Source organism: Lathyrus oleraceus, chromosome 7, assembly GCF_024323335.1.
Source record: "Lathyrus oleraceus cultivar Zhongwan6 chromosome 7, CAAS_Psat_ZW6_1.0, whole genome shotgun sequence".
Taxonomy (NCBI): domain Eukaryota; kingdom Viridiplantae; phylum Streptophyta; class Magnoliopsida; order Fabales; family Fabaceae; genus Lathyrus; species Lathyrus oleraceus.
The window spans coordinates 154,978,646-155,001,944 of record NC_066585.1 but is presented as its reverse complement, the minus strand read 5'-3'; the positions used below and the strand labels follow the sequence as shown (position 1 = coordinate 155,001,944).

The 23,299-nt window shown below is 36.6% G+C and overlaps 1 protein-coding gene across 1 annotated transcript; it reads left to right on the top strand.

Moving 5' to 3' along the window:
* Nucleotides 1-3,069: 3,069 nt before the first annotated feature.
* Nucleotides 3,070-4,558, top strand: LOC127102545 (uncharacterized). The gene is made up of 4 exons (XM_051039903.1): nucleotides 3,070-3,449; nucleotides 3,674-4,266; nucleotides 4,359-4,365; nucleotides 4,462-4,558. The coding sequence occupies exons 1-4, from the start codon at nucleotides 3,070-3,072 to the stop codon at nucleotides 4,556-4,558; spliced, it is 1,077 nt and encodes a 358-aa protein (XP_050895860.1).
* The last annotated feature ends 18,741 nt before the right edge of the window (nucleotides 4,559-23,299 follow it).

Genomic DNA, 23,299 nt, shown 5'->3' with positions numbered 1-23,299 from the left:
TCGCTTTCGATGGCGGTGGCCATAAGAAATGGAAATTGGACCTACCTCCGGCCTTGTCTCATCCCCTAGAACACGAATTCAACCTTCAATCCTCCTAATTTGCTTTGACTCATCCAAATCGATTCATAAATTTGAAGAACCATAAATCCCTTTATACAAATTAAATCCCAACCAAGGGGAATCAGAGTCCATACTGTTAGGGGTTTGATTCCCCTAACCCTAATCCACATGTTGGTAAATAAAAATGAGCGAAATGGTGCAGAAATTTGAACCTACCTCTGAAGCTGAAGCTTGAAGATGATGAAGGTAATATGATGAAGAAGAATGCAACAATAATTTCTAGGTAAGCACCGATTCTTTTCCCCGACTTCTTCTTGCTTCACTTCTACTTCAATTCTTCTCCTTTTTAGTTCTTGCATTTTGAGAGTGAATGAGTGAAGATAGATGAGATTCTGATACAGTCTAGCTCAAGCATATTAAAGCTTCAACGACTATGGAAAAAGAGCTCTGAGTGAGGGATTGAGAGATTATACATAGTGAATTCTAAGGTATTGAAAACGTGTCCATGAAAGGGTGAAGTGCAGGTTATATAGGGAGCTTGGATGTAACTGATTTGGGCACCTCAGGTAGCAGTTAGGGCACTGCTGAACTCTGTTAGATTTATTTGTGTAGGATAGTTGGGATTGATGAAACTGTTAAGTTTTTAGTTAGCTGTTAGTTAGAGGTTAGAGTGAATTCTGTTAGTTAGTTAGGTGTTAATTCTGTTAGGGTCGTTAGTCATAGAAGTTTGGAATTGGAGTAAGTATGTTATGTTAGTAAAACCCAGGTGGATCAATTAGTTAGTTACTAGTTATCAATAAGTTTCTGTTAGAAGCTGTTAATTGGTTAGGATTGTTATGACTTGCACCGACGGTTAGCTTTTAAGAGTTCAATTGAAATCCATTTGTCCTATATGAACCCTAAAGTAAGCTTAGGAAAATGCTTAGTGAAATCAGTGCATTTTGATGCACATCCTTCTATAATTGTACTTAGGTATTTATCTAGTTTACTTTGTTTATTTTACTATTTTATTATGTTTTTAGATTTAAGTTTATGTTTTTCTTTAATCCATTTTCGTTCGCTATTTTCAGTTTTAGCGGTTATTTGATACCTGTCCACTGTTCGGATCATAACTTGAGCTACGGGATGTCGTTTTGCAAGTTCTGACATGCGTTGGAAAGATAAGAGAAAGAGATATAACTTTTATGTTGAAGCCAAAAGCTGATTCGGAGTGTAGACGTCTCAAATAATTCGTATGATTGCGAGACTTGTACTTTAGAAAATATTTTCTTTTGGGCCATTTGTTGGGCCGAATTTAGGTTTTCCGGCCCAGTTTGAATTATAAGTGAAACCCTTATTCTGTTTAAAAGGGAAGCTGCGGTACTGTAGCAAATACACATTATTCACGATAATTTTTTGCTTTTGTGGGATCATGAAAATGAACTAATCTTCTAAAGTCAATCTGCTATAACCGAATTTCCAAGGCTTTGAGGTTTTTATTCTATCAGTTTAATTTCGTTCCCTTTCAATTCTATTCTATGAAATTTCATTTTCATAATTTGTATTTTACGGAATGGTTTTGATTAAATTCGTATGATTGCATTCCTAACTATTAATCGTCGTTTTCGTCGCTTTGTCGTTAAATTGCGTTTGTAAATCGTGTTTTCTTAATTCACGATTGTATTTATCCGTTTGCTTAATTCGGAATATAGGAATATAAATCTCTTATATATCTATTGTGTTTGTCAATTGAATTTGAATCGAATAGAGATCGAAGCCGCTTAGGGAATTGGTAGGTAAAAACTAGTGATTAGCCGGAAACCAAAAACAGTAGATTGACTTATTTTATAATCACTTATTTTAATCACTTTTTTTGCTTTATTTTCTAAATCGACCACTAAAACATAACCCCCCCCCTTTAAATCGATTTCATTAGGTTAACAATAATACAAGAATCCTTGTGACACGATACTCGAGTTGTCGCTTCCGCTAAACTACAATTTTCTAATTACTCGTTTTGACCCGTGTGCGACAGCGAATCAAATTGGCGTCGTTGCCGAGGATTCTTGTAGATTTTAACCATTATTATACTCTAACAATTATTATAGGCATAGGTGTTGTTTGATTTTAGCATTTTTTTGCCTTAACTTTCTTGCGTTCTGGTCTTTTTGCGGTTTAGGAAAAAAAATCGTCTCAAATTATTTCGATTTTTTGTCGATCATCCTAAAAACCCGAAATTCCTTATTTTTCTATTTTGTATGATTTTTTTTTCTTTTCTGTTTTGGTAGTTTCAGAAAATTCCGAAAAAATTCTCAAAAATTTTAATTGACGTTATTAGATTAATTTTTGTGTTTTTGTATTTTTTTCCTTTTATTTTAATAGTTTTTTACGTATTTAAATTGTTTGTTCTTAATAGGGACATTGTCGGTATTTTCCTATTTGTTGCTGCATTGTTGAATTAGTTATGTGTTTTCTCATTGTTTGTTGATTTTTTTTTCTATTGAGTTTAATATGGTTGACCAAAGAACTCTAAGAGAACTTGCTGCATCTGATATGAATTACAATGGTTTATGTATTGAATATGTTGATGTTACTGTTCCTGTTGAGTTGAAATCTGGTTTAATACACTTGTTGCCAAGGTTTAGTGGTCTTGCAGGTGAGGATCCACATAAGCATCTTAAGGAATTTTAGGTTGTTTTCTCTACACCATTGAGACCTGAAGGAATCACCGAAGATCACATCAAACTGAGAGCCTTCCTGTTTTCACTACAGGGTGCTGCCAAGGATTGATTATATTATCTTGAGTCGAATTTTGTCACGAATTGGAATGATTTGAAGAGAGTCTTCCTAGAGAGATACTTTCCTGCCTCCAGGGCTACATCAATCCGAAAAGAAATATGTGGTATTAGACAGGGAAATGAGTCATTGGCTGAGTATTGGGAGAGATTCAAACAATTAGTATTCAGTTGCCCTCAACATCAAATTACTGAACAACTGCTTATTCAATATTTCTATGAGGAATTGTTACCAATGGATAGAAACATTCTTGATGCTGCTAGTGGTGGAGCACTTGTCGATAAAACTCCAATTGCTGCTAAAGCCCTGATTGAGAACAAGTCACTCAACTCCCAACAATTCACAACTAGAAATAATTCTATGGTCCAAACAAAAATTGTGAATGACATTCAGGTTTCCTCTTCCAACAAGGCTTTAGAAACCAGAATTGAAGAGCTTACTTCTTTAGTGAAACAAATGGCAGTGAGTAAACCTCAAACAACAAAGTTGTATGGTATTTGTACTTCTACTGAACATCCAACTGACACATGTCCTATTCTTCAAGATGATTCGGTCACTCAGTTGCCTCAAGCATATGCAAATAACTTTTTCAACCAAAGCAACAATCAGAGAGGGTACAACATTCCTGACTTGTCCACCAACAAATATCATCCATATTGAAGGAAACTTCCAAACCTTCGATATGGAAACTAGCAGCCCACCCAAAAATAATTAGTCATACCCCTGCCACAACCATATACCACTCCCCAGGTCTCCACCTCTGCACCTTCCGGACCTTCATTGGAGGATCTTGTCAAATAAATGATTGTTAACAATCTCCAATTTCAACAACAAACAGATTCCAGTATTCAGACTTTGCAGACACAGATTGGACAGCTTGCCACTTCGATGAATGCCAAACAGTTGTGAATCCAAAAGGCTCTAATGCTAATGTGAGTGCAATTTCCTTGAGATCCGAGAAGGTAACAGAACCAGCCCCAAGAAAAAATCAAAAAATTCTTGAGGTAACACTTGAACCTTCTTCCGTTGTGATAGAAACTGAACCCTCTGTTGTGGTAGAAACTGAAAAAGAAAAAGAGAAGGAGTATGTGCCACCAGTTCCCTTCCCACATAGAATACTGAAAAATAAAAGGACTGGTGATGGAGACAAGGAGAAAGAGATTTTAGATGTGTTCAGAAAAGTGGCGGTAAACATTATGCTTCTTGATGTTATTAAGCAGGTTCCAAAAAATGCAAAATTTCTAAAAGACTTGTGCACAAGTAAGAAAAGGTTGAAGGGAAATGAGAGAGTAAATTTGGGACGAAACATTTCAGCCCTTATCCAGCCTAAACATTCACTTGAAAAAGCTACCGTTTCATCCCTCAATCAGGCCATACCCCAAAAGTGCAAGGATCCAAGAACTTTTTCTATTCCATGTACCATTGGGGATAGTAATTTCGACAATTGCATGCTTGATTTGGGAGCAGGCATTAATGTTATGCCTACTTCTGTTTATAATAACCTTGATCTTGGTCCTTTACAGCATACAGGTTTAATCATTCAACTAACGAACAGAAGTAATGCTTGCCCTATTGGAGTAGTGGAAGATGTGTTTGTTCAAGTTAATGACTTGATTTTTCCTACAGATTTCTACATTCTGGACATGTATGGAGAAACAAATTCAAGCAGATCGCCCATCATTTTAGGCAGGCCATTCATGAAAACGGCGAAAACAAAAATTGATGTTGACGATGGAACCATGTCCATGGAATTTGGTGACATTATCACAAAATTTAACATTTTCGATCCCATGAAACATCCCTTGGAAGAGCATTCTGTTTTTCATATTGAATTGATCTCTGAGTTGGTTGATGACACTTTTTCTGAATGGTTTTCACTTGATTTTCCATCTCTATCTGAGTTTGATGATGTTTATTCATGTGATGATTGTACTGACACTAACCTTTGTGTTGTTTGTGTTAAGATTGGTGTTGCCTTGGAGGGTGATAGTATAAATGAAGTTGTTTATGTGGTTAAAGCTCTTGACATTCTGGTTGCCCCAAACATACCATCCATTGAACATCCACATTCTTTAGAGCCTAAACCACTTCCCAAGGATTCATATTATTCATCAAAGTTTCAACTTAAGCAAAAATATAAGAAGGGAATTTGATGGACCTTGGCTGACACTCGTGATATTGGCTCATCCATATGTATGCATAGGATCTCACTTAAAGATGAAACAAAAGTAGTGAGACAGCCCCGTAATCCTTTAATTCTTGATGTTGTGAAAAAGGAGATCACTTTCACATGCCCATTCAACACTTTTACTTATCGAAGATACTTTTTTGATCCTGGAATACAAGGCAAATGCACTAATCAAAATTTCAAGGTCAATGGACACTACCCAAAGCTACTCCATGAGAACCCGACTTTGGAAGAAGAGACTATAGAAGAGCTCTCTTTGGGAAAGGCTGAATATGCGATCATTTATCCGTCTTGACTCCTCGGGTGTGTTCTTTCCTTTCTCTCACTCTTATTTTATATTTATGCTCTTTCATTGAGGACAATGTATGTTTTAAGTGTGAGGGAGGGAACCATTTATTTGTTTTGTTTCTTTGTTTTGTTTTCAGTTTTTCTCAGTTTTGGTTTTTGTTTGCTTTCTTAAAAAAAAATTGCATACTTTTTCCTTTGGTTTTTGAGTTACAATTATGAGTATTTTTCTTAGTTCTCTTAACTAAAGTCTTGTGGTGTGATGTGAAAAATTTGTTGTGCATTTTTAGTATGATAGGTAAGACTAGACTCTAAATTGTATATCTTTAGCAGTAGATCATTAACCCTGGTGAGCTTTGAGCCTTATATGGATAACATACAAAAATCCATCTCTTTCTTTATTGTGTGATTCACTCATGTCTGTTGGTCTTTAGAACTTGAATTGACTCTTGTTGATGTTGTTGTTTACTTGTGCACACTGATATGATAAAGGCAATTTTGTTTTCTTTTGTTTTTTTAGCCAGTTAGCCAAAAAGCCAACCCTAAAGTAATTGCATCCCTTGTTTGAAACCCCCTTGAGTCTATTATCCTTTTTTTAATTTAAAACTCATTACAAGCTGAGAAGTGAAAAACAATGTTATCACCATATTCAAAGGGTTGAAAGAGTCTTGTTTGGAGTTGTGTGGGGTTGAATAATTATGTTTGTAATATTTTAGAAGTTGGAAGAAAAAGAAAAAAAATAGAAAAGAAAAAAAAAAGGAATGAAAAAATAGAAGGATAAGAGGAAGAAAAAATAGAAGGATAAGAGGAAGAAAAAAAAGGAATTATGTTTGTAATATTTCAATACATGTCAATACATACTCCTTCAAAAAAAAGAATAAAAAGAGGAAAGAGAAGAGAAAACAATTGCTATAGAGCTGTTCAAGTGAATGAAATATTTTGTAAATTCAACTCTCGCAGTTTCTTGCAAGTCTCTTTTATCTCTTTGAATTTTAGCCTAGTACCATTAGGATTTATCTCACCCTTACCTTGGCCATGTTACAATCAAATAAAAGTCTTTTTGATCTTTGTGTGCATGTATTTCAACTGTGGATGTTAGAGTCCTTTCAAGCTTATGGCAGTACTAATTTGCATGTTGTACTTTGAGTGTAAATAGTTAATCTAAACACTTGAGAGTTGAGTGAATTATATCCTGTGGGGATCTTACTGCTGTTGATGTACTTTTTGGTAATTTGTTTTTTTATCTGCTTTGAATGTCATAAAAAGTTGCTTACTAACATCATATTCTTGAAGCTTAGACTTAGAATTATGCTTATACCTTGTATCTTGAAAACTTTTGGAAGTGAATGCTCTGTTTTCTTTCCTTTTGTTTTGAAATTGTAATTTTGCTCGGAGTGAAAAAGTTCAAGTGTGGGGAAATTTGATCTGTGCATTTTGATGCACATCCTTCTATAATTTTACTTAGGTATTTATCTAGTTTATTTTCCTTATTTTACTATTTTATTATGTTTTAGATTTAAGTTCATGTTTGCCTTTAATATATTTTCGTTTGCTATTTTCAGTTTTAGCGTTTATTTGATACATGTTCACTGTTCAGATCATAACTTGAGCTACGGGATGTCGTTTTGCAAGTTCTGATATGCTTTGGAAAGATAAGAGAAACAGCTAAAACTTTTATGTTGAAGCCAAAAGCTTATTCGGAATGAAGACGTCTCAAATAATTCGTTGAAATTTTGTACTTTAGGAAATATTTTCTTTTGGGCCATTTGTTGGGCCGAATTTAGGTTTTCCGGCCCAGTTTGAATTATAAGTGAACCCCTTATTCTGTTTAAAAGGGCAGCCGCGGTACTGTAGCAAATACATATTATTCATGATAACTTTTTGCTTTTGTGCGATCATGAAGAGGAACTAATCTTCTAGAGTCAATCTGCTATAACAGAATTTCCAAGGCTTTGAGGTTTTTATTCTATCAATTTAATTTTGTTCTCTTTCAATTCTATTCTATGAAATTTCATTTGCTTAATCTGTATTTTATGGAATGGTTTTGATTAAATTTGTATGATTGCATTCCTAACTATTAATCGTCGTTTTCTTCGTTTTGTCGTTAAATTGCATTTGTAAATCGTGTTTGCTTAATTCACGATTCTATTTATCCGTTTGCTTAATTCGGAATATAGGAATATAAATCTCTCATATATCTATTACGCTTGTCAATCGAATTTGAATCGAATAGAGATCGGAGCCGCTTAGGGAATTGGTAGGTAAAAATCAGTGATTAGCCGGAAACCGAAAATAGTAGATTGACTTATTTTATAATCACTTACTTTAATCACTTTTTTTACTTTGTTTTCTAAATCGACCACTAAAACATAAACCCCCTTAAATCTATTTCATTAAGTTAACAATAATACAAGAATCCTTGCAATACGATACTCGAGTTGTCGCTTCCGCTAAACTACATTTTTCTAATTACTCGTTTTGACCCGTGTGTGACAGCAGATCAATCCTATATGAACCCTAAAGTAAGCTTAGGAAAATTCTAAGTTATGTTAGTGAAATCTTGTTTATTGAGTTAATTGTATGAAAATGTTAATAGGTTAGTTGTTGTAGGGTTCAATCCTTGATGTTATGAAGTAGTGCAGGATACAAGATGGGGAATGTGAACATAATTGATATCACTATGACCAGCTTCAAAAAATGAATTGGTGCCAAGTTGCATCGAGTTGATTTGGTGTCGAGAACTGTGATGCAATTGGAGTGAGTTTTGTTAAAAGGCTATGTTAATATGTATTGGGTTATGATTGTATGATATGATGTGTAATGGAATTTGGTTTCTTCAGCCATGTTCCTTGTTTGTCTATGGTAGGGCATTTTATACCATGACGCTATGATGCTTTACTGAAAAAAAGAAAGTAAGTATTTCTCATGTATTGATTCAGTTGTATACAGCATACCAATTTTGAAGTTGAGCCATTGATTCTTTGTTCATGGTCATATATATGACAGAAATGCATACTTCAATTGGATCAATTCTCATGGTTTGCGTTAGAATTTTGACTTTGTAATGGCATTGCAATTTAATGTTGATATAGGATGGTTTTTGTATATGTTTGAATTGTGATTCAAGTTTGTCTCATGGTGTGCTCAACTACATGGTCTTATTCAATGCAGAACTGCTTGGCATGTTTATGTCCAGGTCTTGCTTTGCAGCATGGTTGGTATTGTATTGTTTTGCAGGCTTGTATTCATATTGAAAAATTTGATTTGGATTGTTGGCTTTTGTTTTGATAGGTTCCTTTGGCATGGTTAACTATTGTTACTGCTAGAGAACAATTCATTACAACATGAGCTTCCATCCATTACAGAGCAAGATGATGACTGCATTTTTGGTGAAAGTGCTACAAGAGCAGATCCACATCATCATTGAGGCCACAATCTTAGTTGGAGTTTTAGTGTCACTTGAATGGGCATGATATGTTGGAAATTATCACCATGTCAATAGTTTTTCCATGTCCTGACTTTTGTGATAATTGAGAGTGGTGGCATGACAATAGGGTAATGGTATGTTCATGGTTTCAAGGCAATGTTTCATGGTATGACAAATGACCATATCTTGATGCAAAAGGTGGCTTTCTTGTTCATGAAGAAATTGGTCATGGAATTGAAATGGAAGATTAACATGAAGAAAGTAGGATTAGGTTTAGGGGATGTGAGTTGACTTTGGTCAAAGTGGACCTAAGTCAACATTTAATCAAAGTTGCCAAAATTTGTAAGTTTTTATGTAATGATCATTGTAATGGATTTTAAATGGTTGTTTGAATGGAAATTAGTGTTTATGAATGAAATTTCTCCTGAATGAAATCTTATATGAACTTGAATGAATTTAATTTGGCATTTGAATTGACATGAACATTGAATATATTGACTTGTAAATGGATTGTAATGGATTGAGGTGAACTATAGATATGCCTGGAATCGGTGTTATTAACATGGCATGTGAACAAGGTTATGACTTGATGAACATGGTTATGACTTGAATGAAGCACTAATCATGAATCAATGGACATGACCACAACTTGAATTGAATGACACTAGGCTTTAGTAACTTTAATAGACAATGCCATGAACGCACCAACAATCCATGGATAAAACACCAAGGAATTAAAAATAGGATGAAGTGGATTCATGACCATTGACCAGATAAAAACAAACCAAGAGTAGACCATGCTCGTGAAGGAGAATTGCGATCCAAAACGCAACGGAAATTAAAAATTTGTCCTTTAGTGATCCTTACGAATGGGTATGATCAATGATAAAATCATTACCTCTTGTGGCGATTGAAACCCTTGATGCAGATCGAAGGAGTGATCACGAACGTTGAATGGTGACAACGCCTTTACTCAGTCCAAGCGAACGGATTCCTTCAGTCTCAGTGCTAGCTGCTACGAATAAAGGCTTTGAGTGAGTGAGTGAGAGAGAGAGAGAGAGAGAGAGAGAGAAATAAAATTTTCATCTTAACAAATGCTTCTACACAAGGGTTCTATTTATAGAACCACTTGTGTGGGTTGTAAGCTAAAAATCCCACTTAAGTGTATGTGGCCCATATCTTATGATATACCAAAATAACTTAAGCGGGTGGTACCTTACCATATTTCGTATTCTACTTAAGTGTATCATACCTTATGATGTTCTACAATTCACTTAAGTTCATCATACGGTAGCGATAAATTCATGACCGTTAAGCTATGGATAAACTTAACGACAATAAAACTAGAGTCGCCACCACGCTTTTATTGTTTCCAAGGGAAAAGGGAAAAGTACGAACAAAACCCAAAGATAAGAAGTTTTCAAATTAAAACTAATAAAATTCCAGAGATTACAGGTAAGGGGGTTGGTTACACAGAGGGAATGTGTTATCACCCAAAGTGTCCTAGGTACTCCTAGGGAGCCCTTTTTTGTGTGCATATGTATTTTTGTACAAAATGATGTTTGTAATAAGTAGATTGTGGGATGAATAAAAGAATTCATTAATTATATTTTTATGTTTGACAAGACCTTCGGACTTGTGCGTACCAACATAAAAATGAGGGATCAAAACCTTGTAGTTCGTGGTATCAATTTCAAAATGAATGAGTTGCTTTTATCAAAAATTTAAGTTTAAAAGAGGCACAAAGGGACTAAAAGGTTTGAATGAGTGTTAGTTTTTTCGGATTTTGAAATTTTAAGTCAATATAATTAGATTCATTTACAAGTTTGATTAAGAAAAGAGTTTGAAAATGAAATAGCATAAGGCAAAAGTTTTTTATTTGCAATAAAGTCTAAGTTTAGAAATCACAAGCAAAGAAGATTTTTGAGGAGTGGGGAGAGATTGAAATTAAAGAAGTGGGGAGGAGATGAAGAGACTAATCCTAAGCAAAAATTTAAAAGTTAAGAGTTGAAAAGATCTGACAAATGGGATGCAATCCAATAGACAAGAATGTCATATAGAAACCCAATTTTCCCTTGGACTTTAGAATCAAGCAATATCAATACACAAATAGCAAGATGAAGAATAAGGCATCAAATAAAGATAGCCACATCCAAGCTTATCAACTCCATGATCTTCTTCATAATCTCCTATGTATCAGATGACATACTCCTTGACTGGCTCAGAATAAGGCATTAGACACAGGTTCAAAGTAACATTTGCATCAAGACCATGTAGCAGATGAACTCAAAAGGGATCTCAATACTTGCATCAGATGAAAGTTCACTTCACAAGTACTTGGTTTCATGAAATTTGGCATTGGCCAAGTCCTTTTTCATAGGGAGTGTTGCCTAATTCTAAGTCCAATGTCTCAGATCAAATCCAACAGTCCACACAAATGTCTTTTAGGGTTTTTTTTGTTATCATGTACATTAAGGTCAAAGGACCACAAACACAAACAAGTATGACTCAAGTGAGCAAAGTGAAAATGACATTAAAATAAACAAGTTAAATGATATGAATAATGGCAAACGAATAAAGACTTGAATTTAAAGTGCATAAAAGTAAATGGATTGAAATTAAATGTTAGTTGTTAGTCGATTAGAAATTAGTATTGCTTTTGCTTTTCAATTGTTTAAGTCATTCTTTAGAGAACACTCAACCCACTATTTACAATCATGGATCCTTGAACTAAGACATCTTCCAAAGGAAGGAAGAAAGGCCAAGTTTCCACACAATACCATGAAAGAGGGGAGACATACAATCCCACTTACTAGAATGTTATGCCATTTGTGTCACAATTTAGCGTTATGTTAAACAATCGTAATTGAACTTATGTAGAAGTCACAACTATTTGAGGTCAGGCAATAGAAATTTTAGTGCTAATGCATGTTAGAGATATGGTATTATGAACCATACTCCTAAAATATACCACACTTAAAAGAAAATGCAAAAGGGGTGGACCTAATCTCATCCATACTTATATTGATTTTGTAATCAACTAGCCTTAGGATGTAGAGATATGATAGGTCAATGAAAGGGATGGGGATAGAATGGGATTGAGATGAAAGGGGAGGGGAAATGAAATCAACACAAATTGGTCAAAGGAGGACTTTCATCAAATTAAAATCATTCATTCATTTTGGGAGATGAAATGTACATTTCATCAATCCCCTAAATCCAATGATTTCAACTCAACAAAGTCAAATCAACCTTGACCAAGGCCCAACAACACAAGTCAAACTCAACAAGTCAATACCAAAAGCTCAACACAATTTATTTTGCAATTAAACAATTAAAATCAATTAAAAAATGCATTAAATTAAATTATGGTTGGTCAAAATCCTAAAACCTCATCAAAACACCAAATAAATAGCCACGAGATTTATCATAGGTCAAACAAGGTCAAAGGACCTTGGAGAAAAAAAGTTCATCATTTTTGGAAATTTAAAAGTATTTTTAAACAATTAAAAATATCCACAAAAACAATTAAATCATGAAAAATATTAATAATGATCCAAAAAATAATTTTAATTCAGAAAATGAAAGAGGAATTTATTTGAATTTTTTTGGTGAAAGTGTCATATTTTTTGGATCAATATTAAAACTATTATGAATTAATGAAAATAAAGAAATTAAACTAAAAACCAGAAAATGCTAAAATACGTGGATCACTTGATCTCCCTCATTAGTTGAGGTGGCAGATCAAGTGGATCTCAACGCGTGTTCCATAATAGACCTAAGTCAATGCGCTGCAGGGATGGTAATTAAAACCAATGTGTGAGATCAAAACATTTGAAAGGGTCCCATGGTTCAGCAGCGTGCCAACACACCGTCGGAGCTACAACTCCGGTCTTCTTCTCCGGTGGACCTCACCGGACTGGTCCACCTTCAACCATCACCAAAATAAAAAAGGAGGACATGAGTTTAAAGTAAAAATGCTCAGGAGCTCGAATCTGGCCTCACTTTCATCTAACTCCAAGTATATTGAAAGATACAGGGAGTTGAAATTTGAGGATCATGATCTGAGTTGGTTCGATTTGACCTCAAAGCAACTCAATCTTGTTACCTACATTGGTAGGACTTTAGACAACCAAAAATCAAGAAGAATTATGGAGAATCGAGTGAGAATCGAAGAAATGAAAAAATGAGAAAGTCACCTCCACTGCAGGTTCAGATGGCCACGATCTTGCTTCCAACTTCACTTAGCCTTGCTCTGGATGCTTGATAGAGTAGAATTGAATCAAAAAGGAAGCAGGACTCTTGGAGATTTGAATCTCAAAACAATGGAGATTGAAACTCGATTTCCAATGGAAATCCTCAAGGTTATCCTTTGAATGAGAGGGTTTAGGGCTAGGGATTCAAAGTTGGCGCGCAAATGTTTAATTTTGATCATGGAGGGTTATATTTATAGCCAAAGAATTTGATATTTGCACACTTGTTTCAAAACTCCAAAAATAGCAATTGCCTTTGCATGGATGCATGGGCGTGTGATAGGCCCATGTAATCATTCAATCAGGTCTAAAATCATGCACAAACATTGCTGAAGTCATGTTAGCAAGCCCTGCATTTGTGTATGAAAGATGCAAGTTCAATTATGCCAAATGGTGATCTAACTTTAAGCCATGCACAATTCACTCATACTTTGTACAAATTGGATGAAATTGGACTTTTCGGAAAGGTTAGATCAATAAGAACAACTTTCATGTTGAACACTTTTTCATTTTAAGCTTGGATCATGATGAATTTTGAGGTGGAAGTTTAGAAAATCAAACATATCAAAAAAAAATCTAAGTGTCAAGCCATATGTTCACTTCTTCCACCTTGGCTAACTTTTTATTTTGATTTAGTATGAAGGCATTATGCATTTTAGAAGTTGAGGAAAATCACTTGTTCAATGGTATTGGCCCAAAATGACCTACAATGTCTCCTCATATCACATGCATTTAAAAGTTGAATTTGATATTCATCTAAACATAAAAATTTAAGTAGACACCTTGAATTTGATTGTGCAACTTGAATAGATTTCATCTCATAAAAATTGAGCAAGTTATGGTCTTGGGAAGTTGACCTCCAAATTAGGGTTTAAACAAAATGACCTATAATATTTCACCATAAAAAATGACTTTCCAAGAAAAACTAAATCTATACCTCAACATCAAAGTTGTTTGTAATGTCATTTAGAGTAACTTTTCTCTTGGAATAATTTTCATATGACAAAAAATGTAGGAGATAGGGTCTAGGGAACCTCAGTTTTAATCAGATGAATTCCTCTGGTCAACCACCATTAACCAACTTGCTAGCTTTTTATTCTCTTGACTTTTGGGACTCATGGAGGATCATATATGCATAAGATGATGAAATGTGAAGTATCCCTTTAAATATTTGATCAATTGTTGAAGAAGCTTGTTGAAGAAGTCATATAAGATACCCAGATGAATTAGGGTTGCCAAGGCAAACCAACTCCAAACTCTTGATGATTCCTTGATCAAAATAACATGTGAAGAACATGGGGATTCATATAGGATGCTTAGAGCCATATTAAACCAATTCTTGATTGAACTCCTTGCATTGAGGGTCTTAAACCCTAGATATGAGCTTGATAGATCAAAGGTGGGCATATGCACTACCTACAAAGGGTTAAATTATACAATGACATATTTTTGGTATTTTGATTAGTAAATGATAAAATACAAAGTATGATACAATCAAATGGTGCTTGGTGATCTCTCCAAATACAAACCCAATGAATGAAGGGTAAGGAGGATGCCAAGATGTGATCCCAATGCTAATGCATTAGATGAGATAGCATGAGGGATCTTAAGGTCAAAATTGGGTCTTACAGCTGCCCCTATTTAAGGACGTTCTAGCTGAGGATGAAGGTTAAAATCTTCATATCGACTCAGTAGAATGGACTTCAAAAACAACATATAGAAACAAATTTTGATCCCTAAGAGACCTCATGATGCATATGATATGAATGTTGAAAAGGAATATTCGTGGGGAAAATATTGCCACAAAGGGAAAGAATCCGGAGACTAAAAATCCACAGGAGCATAATGCATTCCATAAGGGAAACTCATTGAGGAGACAGAGACTCTAGGGGATAAAAAGTTGTGTGTAGGCCAGGCTATGACTTAAAAACAACTGGGGGACTCGAGGGATTCCATGAAAATAAATCAATGGAAAGACTCAGTCGGGGAAGAAAAGGAACATATGTGGGGGAAACGAGTAGATCAGAATCAAACTGAAATACTCGATCTAGACAGGAAAAAGCGATTTCACTGAGGAAATGCGCACTCAAACTCAACTGGGGAAGAAAAGATCTTCATCACAGGAGGAGCAGAAATATATTATCCATTACCAGTTACTGGGTAAAGGATAAGAAGATCTGACAGGGAGGACACCCATTACCGGTTAGGATAAACATATCAAGGATGACTCGTTGAGGGTAAATAGGAAGTGTATTCGTTACCAGTTGCTGGGTAAGAATAAACTGCTGGGGAAAAGGCAAATAGGGTTTACAACTACCGATTACTGGGCAGAAGACCAAAGGGAGAGAATATCCGGCACTGGTTAAAGTGAACATATCAAGGATAGACTCAGAGGAAAGAAAATTTGTCATCGGTTAGCATGAATATATCAAGGATAGACTTGCCTGGGGAAATTAGGAAGGATATCCGTCACCGGTTAAGATGAACATATCAAGGATAAATTTCCTGAAAAAGTAGGAATTACATCTATCTAATACAGGATAGAATACCAACAAGAGAATATCCGTCATCGGTTAAGATGAACATATCAAGGATAGACTCAAAGGGGAAAAGTAGGAATTATATCTATCAGTTACTGGATAGAATACCATCAAGAGAATATTCGTCATCGGTTAGGATGAACATATCAAGGATAGACTCTACAAAAGGGGAAAAAGTAGGATTTACAACTACCGGTTACTGGGCAGAAGACCGCAAAGAAAAGGAAACCCGTCACCAGTTAGGATGAACATATCAAGGATTAACTCTTCGGGGAAGAAATAGGGATTACAACTACCTTTTTACTGGGTAGAATACCAAAAGGAGAATATCCGTCATCGGTTAATATGAAAATATCAAGGATAAACTCAAAGCAGGGGAAGAAAATATATGTCATCCGTTAGGATGAACATATCAAGGATATACTTCCTGGGGAAACGTGAAAACGAATCCGCTGGGGATAAAAAGTTTCTCTCTCCGGGTATTGGGAAAAAGTGACAATACTTGCAAACTAAGAAGAATATTACCAGTTACTGGGTAATAGACTCTCAGGGAACCAAAAGCATCTATCGAGGTAAGATCTAGAAAGAAATGGTCAATCAAAGACTCATCCTAATTAGGATATAACTCAAGGGGAGTGGTTCCATCCAGATAATCCACTAGGGAGGAAACTGAAATAATGACCATCCACGAGGAAATAACTCAGTGGGGAAAAAGAAAGGTTAAAGTCTTTCTGCTTAATGGGCTGACACTCTACAATTGAAAGAGGACAGACAAACCAAATCTGCATGAGGGAAAAGTATACCACCATAGCAAAGGATCAAAATGAACAATGCATCACCAAGTGTAATAATGCAATAATAAAATTATATGAGTGTATATGTATGTGTATATATGATGATTATGCTGACTAAACAATCACAAAGGATACAAATGTCACTGGTTTGAATCATTGATACAACTCTTAGCCAATCCTCACAGGATGGAAACAACTGCTGGAAAAAGATCAAACGTCTCGAATGCTCAATTCGGGTTGGGAAAAGCACAAGGAGAGGATCCGCTGAGGAAACTGGTACAAACTCTGTAGAGAATTTTAGGTCAACGCCATATCAAATGGGAGACAACCCTGTAGGGGATAACCATAATAACTGCTCAAAATCAGGAGTAACTCTGACGACTTGCGGGGAAGCAAAATTCTGTCAAATCCATGCAAACTGCCGAAATAACGCGCCTACAACTCAAGGGAGGCCAACAAACTCGGCTGGGGAAACCAAGAAAACTTTGTTGCTGAAAAACTACGGGGGATGAAATAGGGATCACGTCCACTACTTGGGGAGAACCAATAATGCTCCACATTTTGTGCTTACCGCTTTTCAAACCGTTGTTGATATTCCTTTACATGACATTAATTGCTTCTTAAAGTAACTTCTTTTAAGAAAACATGATTTTGATTTAAAATTTAATTTCAAAAATGATCATAATAAAATTTAAATCTATTTGGCTGAATAATAAATAAGAGTAGAAACAATTGGATAGAAGCTCAACTTTATTTAATAGGATGGTAGCCTGTAAATGACAAGACTCCATAGATCTTTACAAAATTTGAAAAATGGTAATTTACATGGAAAAGAGCTACGTTGAATACAATGATCAATAATCCTTTTACCAACTTTTGATATCCACTGTGCTGTTTGCGTCTCCACTGGGGATGATGAAATAGAATTGTCCGACTTGCTCAAGAATGTCTTCAAAACTGAAGATCAGCAGGATACAGTTACTTGCCATAATCTCTAATTTTTGCATAAATTGCCCCAAGGTGGGGTACTCAATTTATCGGGATAATTTTTCTGTTTTACATCTCTAACTTTTGCCTGGATCTTCCTTTCAGGTTTCAATCCATTGAGACACTCATTTTTTCCTAAGCCGCCCTTTCAGGTTTTCAACTTAGCGAGTTATTTTTTATTTTTAGGCGAAGTATTTCTTGACTGCATCTGCGTTCACTGGACGAGTGAACTCTTCACCATCCATAGTTGTAAGAATAAAAACACCGCCTGAAAAGGCTCTCTTAACAACATATGGGCCTTCATAATTAGGAGTCCATTTTCCCCTAGAATCTGGTTTGAAAGATAGAATTTTCTTGAGCACAAGGTCACCTTCTCTGAATACACGAGGTCTGACCTTCTTATCAAATGCCTTCTTCATCCTTCGCTAATATAACTGACCATGACACATGGCAGTTAACCTCTTCTCTTCAATCAAATTCAGTTGGTCATACCTGGTTTGACACCATTCAGCCTCAGTCAACTTAGCTTCCATCAAGACACGCAATGATGGGATCTCAACCTCTATCGGGAGCACAACTTCCATGCCATAAACAAGTGAGAAAGGGGTTGCCCCTGTTGAAGTGCGGATGAATGTACGATACCCGTGCAAAGAAAATGGGAGCATCTCATGCCAATCTTTGTATGTTACAACCATCTTTTGAAAGATCTTCTTGATGTTTTTGTTTGCAGCTTCAATAACCTCATTCATCTTAGGTTTGTAGGGAGAAGAATTATAATGTGCAATCTTGAAGTCTTTGCAAAGAGCTTCCACCATATTATTATTCAAGTTCGATCCATTATCAGTAATGATCTTACTTGGCACACCATACCGACATATAATCTTATTCTTGATAAACCTTACAACAACTTGCTTGGTGACATTCGCATACGATGCCGCTTCAACCCACTTTGTGAAGTAGTCAATACCCACCAGAATGAAACAATGTCCATTTGACGCTTTAGGCTCAATCATGCCAATCATATCAACTCCCCACATGGAGAAGGGCCATGGGGAGGAAATGACGTTCAACAGTTTCAGAGGAACATGAATCTTATCTGCATAAATTTGACACTTGTGGCATTTCTTCACAAACTTGCAACAGTCAGATTCCATTGTCATCCAATAGTAACCTGCTCGCAACATTTTCTTTGCCATAACATGTCCATTGGAATGAGTACCAAATGAACCTTCATGGACTTTAGTCATCAATAAGTCTGCCTTGTGTCTATCCACGCATCTAAGCAAAACCATATCGAAATTTCTCTTGTACAATACATCACCATTCAGGTAGAAGTTGTCGGCTAATCTTCTCAATGTCTTCTTATCTTTCAAAGATGCCCCAAACGGGTAAATCTGACTTTGAAGGAAACATTTGATATCAAAATACCACAAATTCTCATCTTTGACCTCTTCAACATCAAACACATGAGTTGGCCTATCAAGACGCATCACGGTCAAATTGGGAACTTCATTCCAATACTTCACCATAATCATTAAAGCCAATATTGCAAGAGAATCTGTCATCCGATTTTCATCTCGAGGGATATGATTAAATTCAACCTTTGTAAAGAAAGTTGAAATCCTCCTCGCATAATCTCTATATGGTATCAAACCGGATTGATTCGTCTCCCATTCACCTTTGATCTAATTCACAACCAAAGTTAAATCTCCATAAACGTATAAATATTTGATTCTGAGATCAATGGCCTCTTCAAGCCCCATAATGCAAGCTTTATACTCAGCCATATTGTTTGTACACTTGAAAGTCAATCTAGTTGTAAACGGAAAATGAGTGCCTTGAGGAGTAATAATCATTTCCCCAATGCCATTACCATACTGATTAACAGCCCCATCAAACTTCTTACTGAGGTAGTAAATTGCATATTCTTTCTTTCCAGTTTCGTCTTGCTGACCTAGAATACAACCCATACTCTCTTCAAGCACAATCAAATACATGATCAAAGGCCTTCCTTCAACCAGCGGAGACAGAATCGGAGGCTCAAGCAGATACTCTTTGATACTGTCAAAAGCTTTCTGGCAGTCTTCGGTCCAATCACAAGACTGATGTTCTCGACGAAGCTTGAATATAGGGACACAAGTGGCATTCATATGCGAAAGGAATCTTGAGATATAATTCAAGTGGATGAGAAACCCTCTGACTTGCTTCTCAGTTTTAGGTGCAGGGATCTCTTATATTGCTTTAACCTTGGCATGATCAACTTTAATACCCTTCTCGCTGACAATAAAGCCCAACAACTTACCAGAACGAACAGCAAATGTATACTTATTAGGATTCAAGCGGAGTTTATACTTCCTCAAACGCTGGAATAGCTTCAACAAATGCTCAACATGTTCTTCTTCATCACTGGATTTAGAAATCATATCATCAACATAGACTTTGATCTCTTTATGCCTCATATCATGAAAAAGAGTGGCCATTGCTCTCTAGTAAGTTGCACCAGCATTCTTTAAACCAAAAGGCGTCACTCTATAACATAATGTTCCCCAGGGTGTAATGAATGTGGTCTTCTCCATATCTTCGGGTGCCATCTTGATCTGATTATAGCCGGAAAATTCGTCCATAAATGAAAAGACTTTGAATTTAGTTGTATTGTCTACCAACATATCAATGTGTGGCAGAGGGAAATCATCTTTCGGACTAGCTTTGTTCAAATCTCTATAATCAACACACATGCGGACTTTTCCATCTTTCTTCGGAACAAGCACAATATTGGCCACCCACTGCGGATACTCAGCAGTAATAAGGAAACCGACATCGATCTGCTTTTGCACTTCTTCTTTGATCTTCACTACCATATCAGGATGAGTCCTTCTCAACTTCTACTTGACGTGCGGGCATTCTGGCTTCAACGGTAATTTATGCTCTACAATCTCATAATCCAAACCAGGCATGTCTTGATAGGGCCAAGCAAACACATCTGAATATTCTCGAAGAATATCAATCAACCCCTTCTTAATCTCTAGACACAGTTGAGACCCAATCTTGACTTCCTTCACATCATCCTCGGAACCCAAGTTGACTAACTCAATGGCTTTTCAAATGGCTTAATGGCTTTTTCCTCGTGCTCAAGTAGGCGAGACAATTCATCAGATATTTCTTCATCACTTTCTTCCTCGGTCTCAAACACGGGGAATTCAAAGTTTGGCGAAGGAGTCGGATCATTGTATTCAATGGGTTTAGAAACCAACCTGCATAATGATTTGATATTTTGATTTTATAGAAGTGAATTGTGACCAAATGTTATGCAGATGGACAATTGTATTATTTATTTATGTTTTTTGTGATTACCATTTTTTCAGAAAAAGCAAAAAGTAAAAATAAAACATCATAGATGTGGATGAATAGAATTGCATTTTAATGATGATAAAATTTGAAAATTCCAAACAATGTTCACTTCTCCCTTAGGCATAGGAGAAGGGTTTTCAAAAATAATAAAAGCAATTACTTAGAATGATGAACAATAACAGGAATATCGACAGCAATCCCATTGTTGCAAGCCTTTCCATGCGTCACAAAATTGGTGCAGTCTTCATCTTCATCACCCTCGATCACGACAGCTAAGTGTTGTTCATTACCATGAATGAACCCTCCACTAAGGAAACTGGGTTGCACATCTTCAGCTTTAAGCACATACGATCCTTGTTGGAAACCCAAACCGGCTCTACTCTTGTTCTCGGTGACCTCTACCATCCGGCCCCACTGTTCAGAATTACCGCCTTCAACAATCTTCTATGCGTCTTTAAAGGAGGACATAGGTGCCCCAACTCTCTTTTCTTCTACAATAGATAGAGCTTGGAACGGAGTTCCAACCTCATCCTCAGCTTCTACATAAGATAAAGACGACAAGTGGATTACCAACAAAGCCTTCTCCCCATCGACGATAACAAGCTTACCATTCTTTACAAACTTCAACTTCTTATGTAGCGTTGATTTGTCACAGCTCCAGCCTCATGTATCCATGGCCTTCCCAACAAGCATCTATAGGCCGGGTGGATATCCATTACTTGGAAAGTAATTGGGAAACCACTCGGACCTATCTTCACAGGAAGGTCCACCTCACCAATCACAATCTTGCGAGAACCATCAAATGCCTTGACGATCACGCCACTGTACCTCATCGGAGCTCCTTGATATGACAATCTAGAAAGAGTTGATTTGGGAAGTACGTTCAATGAAGAGTCGGTGTCAACCAATAGATTTGACAGAGCATCCTCCTTGCAATTCATTGATTAATGTAGTGCCAGATTGTGATTTCTTCCCTCCTCAGGGAGTTCTTCATCCCAAAAGCTCAAGTTGTTGCAGGAAGTGATGTTAGCCACAATATGATCAAATTGATCCACTGTTACATCATGTTCCACATAAGCTTGCTCCAATACTTTTTGCAATGCTTCTCTGTGCACTTCACAATTCATGAGCAGAGACAACACTGAAATTTTGGAAGGAGTTTGGAGAAACTGTTCCACCACATTGAACTTGCTCTTCTTGATTAAACGGAGTACCTCATCATCATCATTAGGCTTCAAACTGCTTGATTCACCAGACTGACACTTTGGAGCGTTAACCGGATCAACTACAGGCACTTCAACCTTCTTACTGACATCCTCTACACTCTTCGGGAACACATGCCCAAAAATATGACCGCTACGGGTCACTTTCGTCACATCAGCAATACTCACGACAAAACTGGTCGTAGGCAAAGGGACCTCTTGACCATTCTCCAACATGGTAGTATTGTACTGATACGTAACAGCTTTATCGGATGCATATGGGATAGGGTCCGCTAATAGTATTACCAAAGGCTATACCGATCTATTGCTGACACTGTTACTGTTGCTGCTGTCAAACTGAATCACCAACCTCTCTGGTGTCTTGAACACTGGCACTATTACTTTCACACCGTCACCCAAGTGAGGGGACTGAAGAATCTGGATCATACCTTCATCCATCAACCTCTGGATGTCTCTTTTCACAATTACACAACCTCGGGGGTTAACACTGTAAATTGCACAACCATCATGGTCATGCTCAAAATCACTCACCATACAGATATCTTTATGCATTGTCACCAAAGACCTTCTAATGAAACGGACATCATATACTTTGAACTCCCCAGGACAACCATCTACCATGTTGACAGAAGGATTACCATGAGCAGGTAATGGGTTTGCTTTGACATTAGGTGCACGGTCCTCGAAGGATACCATCCCACTTTTGACCAACTTTTGGACTTCTGGACTTCAGGGGATAATAGTTCTCAATATCATGGCCAGGAGCCCCTTGGTGAAAGGCATAGTGAAGCTCTAGCTTGTACCACCATGGAAGTGGTTCTAGTATCTGTGGGGGATTTCTTGGTTGCAAAAGGTTCTTGAGAACCAATGATGGATACAATTCAGCATAAGTCATAGGAATCGGGTCAAAAGAGACATTCTTCCTCTCAAAGTTTTGTTGTTGTTGATTATTGTTGGTATTATTGTTGTTGTACTTGTTTGTTCTTTTTTGTGGCGGTTGTTGACGTTGTTGTTGAATGGACATTGATTGATTATTTGAAAAGACTAAAATAACAGATGATACTCGATGATGATGTTGACGGGGTTGTGGATTCCTTCTGACATGAGGCCTCCTCTGCCTCCCAACGGATACTGCATTGGTCTTTCCTTCTTTCTTTCTGGCAAACCCACTGTCGTACTTCTTGCTAAACAAAACCTCCTCTTTAGACAATCGTCCTTCTCGAATGCCCTCTTCTAATCTCATCCCCATGTTTACCATTTCGGTAAAATCACTGGGGGCACTGGCAATCATCCGCTCATAGTAAAACGAGCTCAGGGTCTTGAGAAAGATCTTGGTCATCTTCTTTTCTTCCAAAGGAGGGGTAATCTGAGCGGCAAGCTCTCTCCATCGCTGGGCGTACTCTTTGAAGGTCTCCTTAT

Excerpts from the sequence above, each read along its gene's own strand:
- LOC127102545 (XM_051039903.1), top strand. The coding sequence starts at position 3,070 with ATGGATAGAAACATTCTTGATGCTGCTAGTGGTGGAGCACTTGTCGAT. Across the intron at positions 3,450-3,673 it reads CAAAGCAACAATCAGAGAGG|ATTCCAGTATTCAGACTTTG; the intron begins GTACAACATTCC and ends AACAACAAACAG.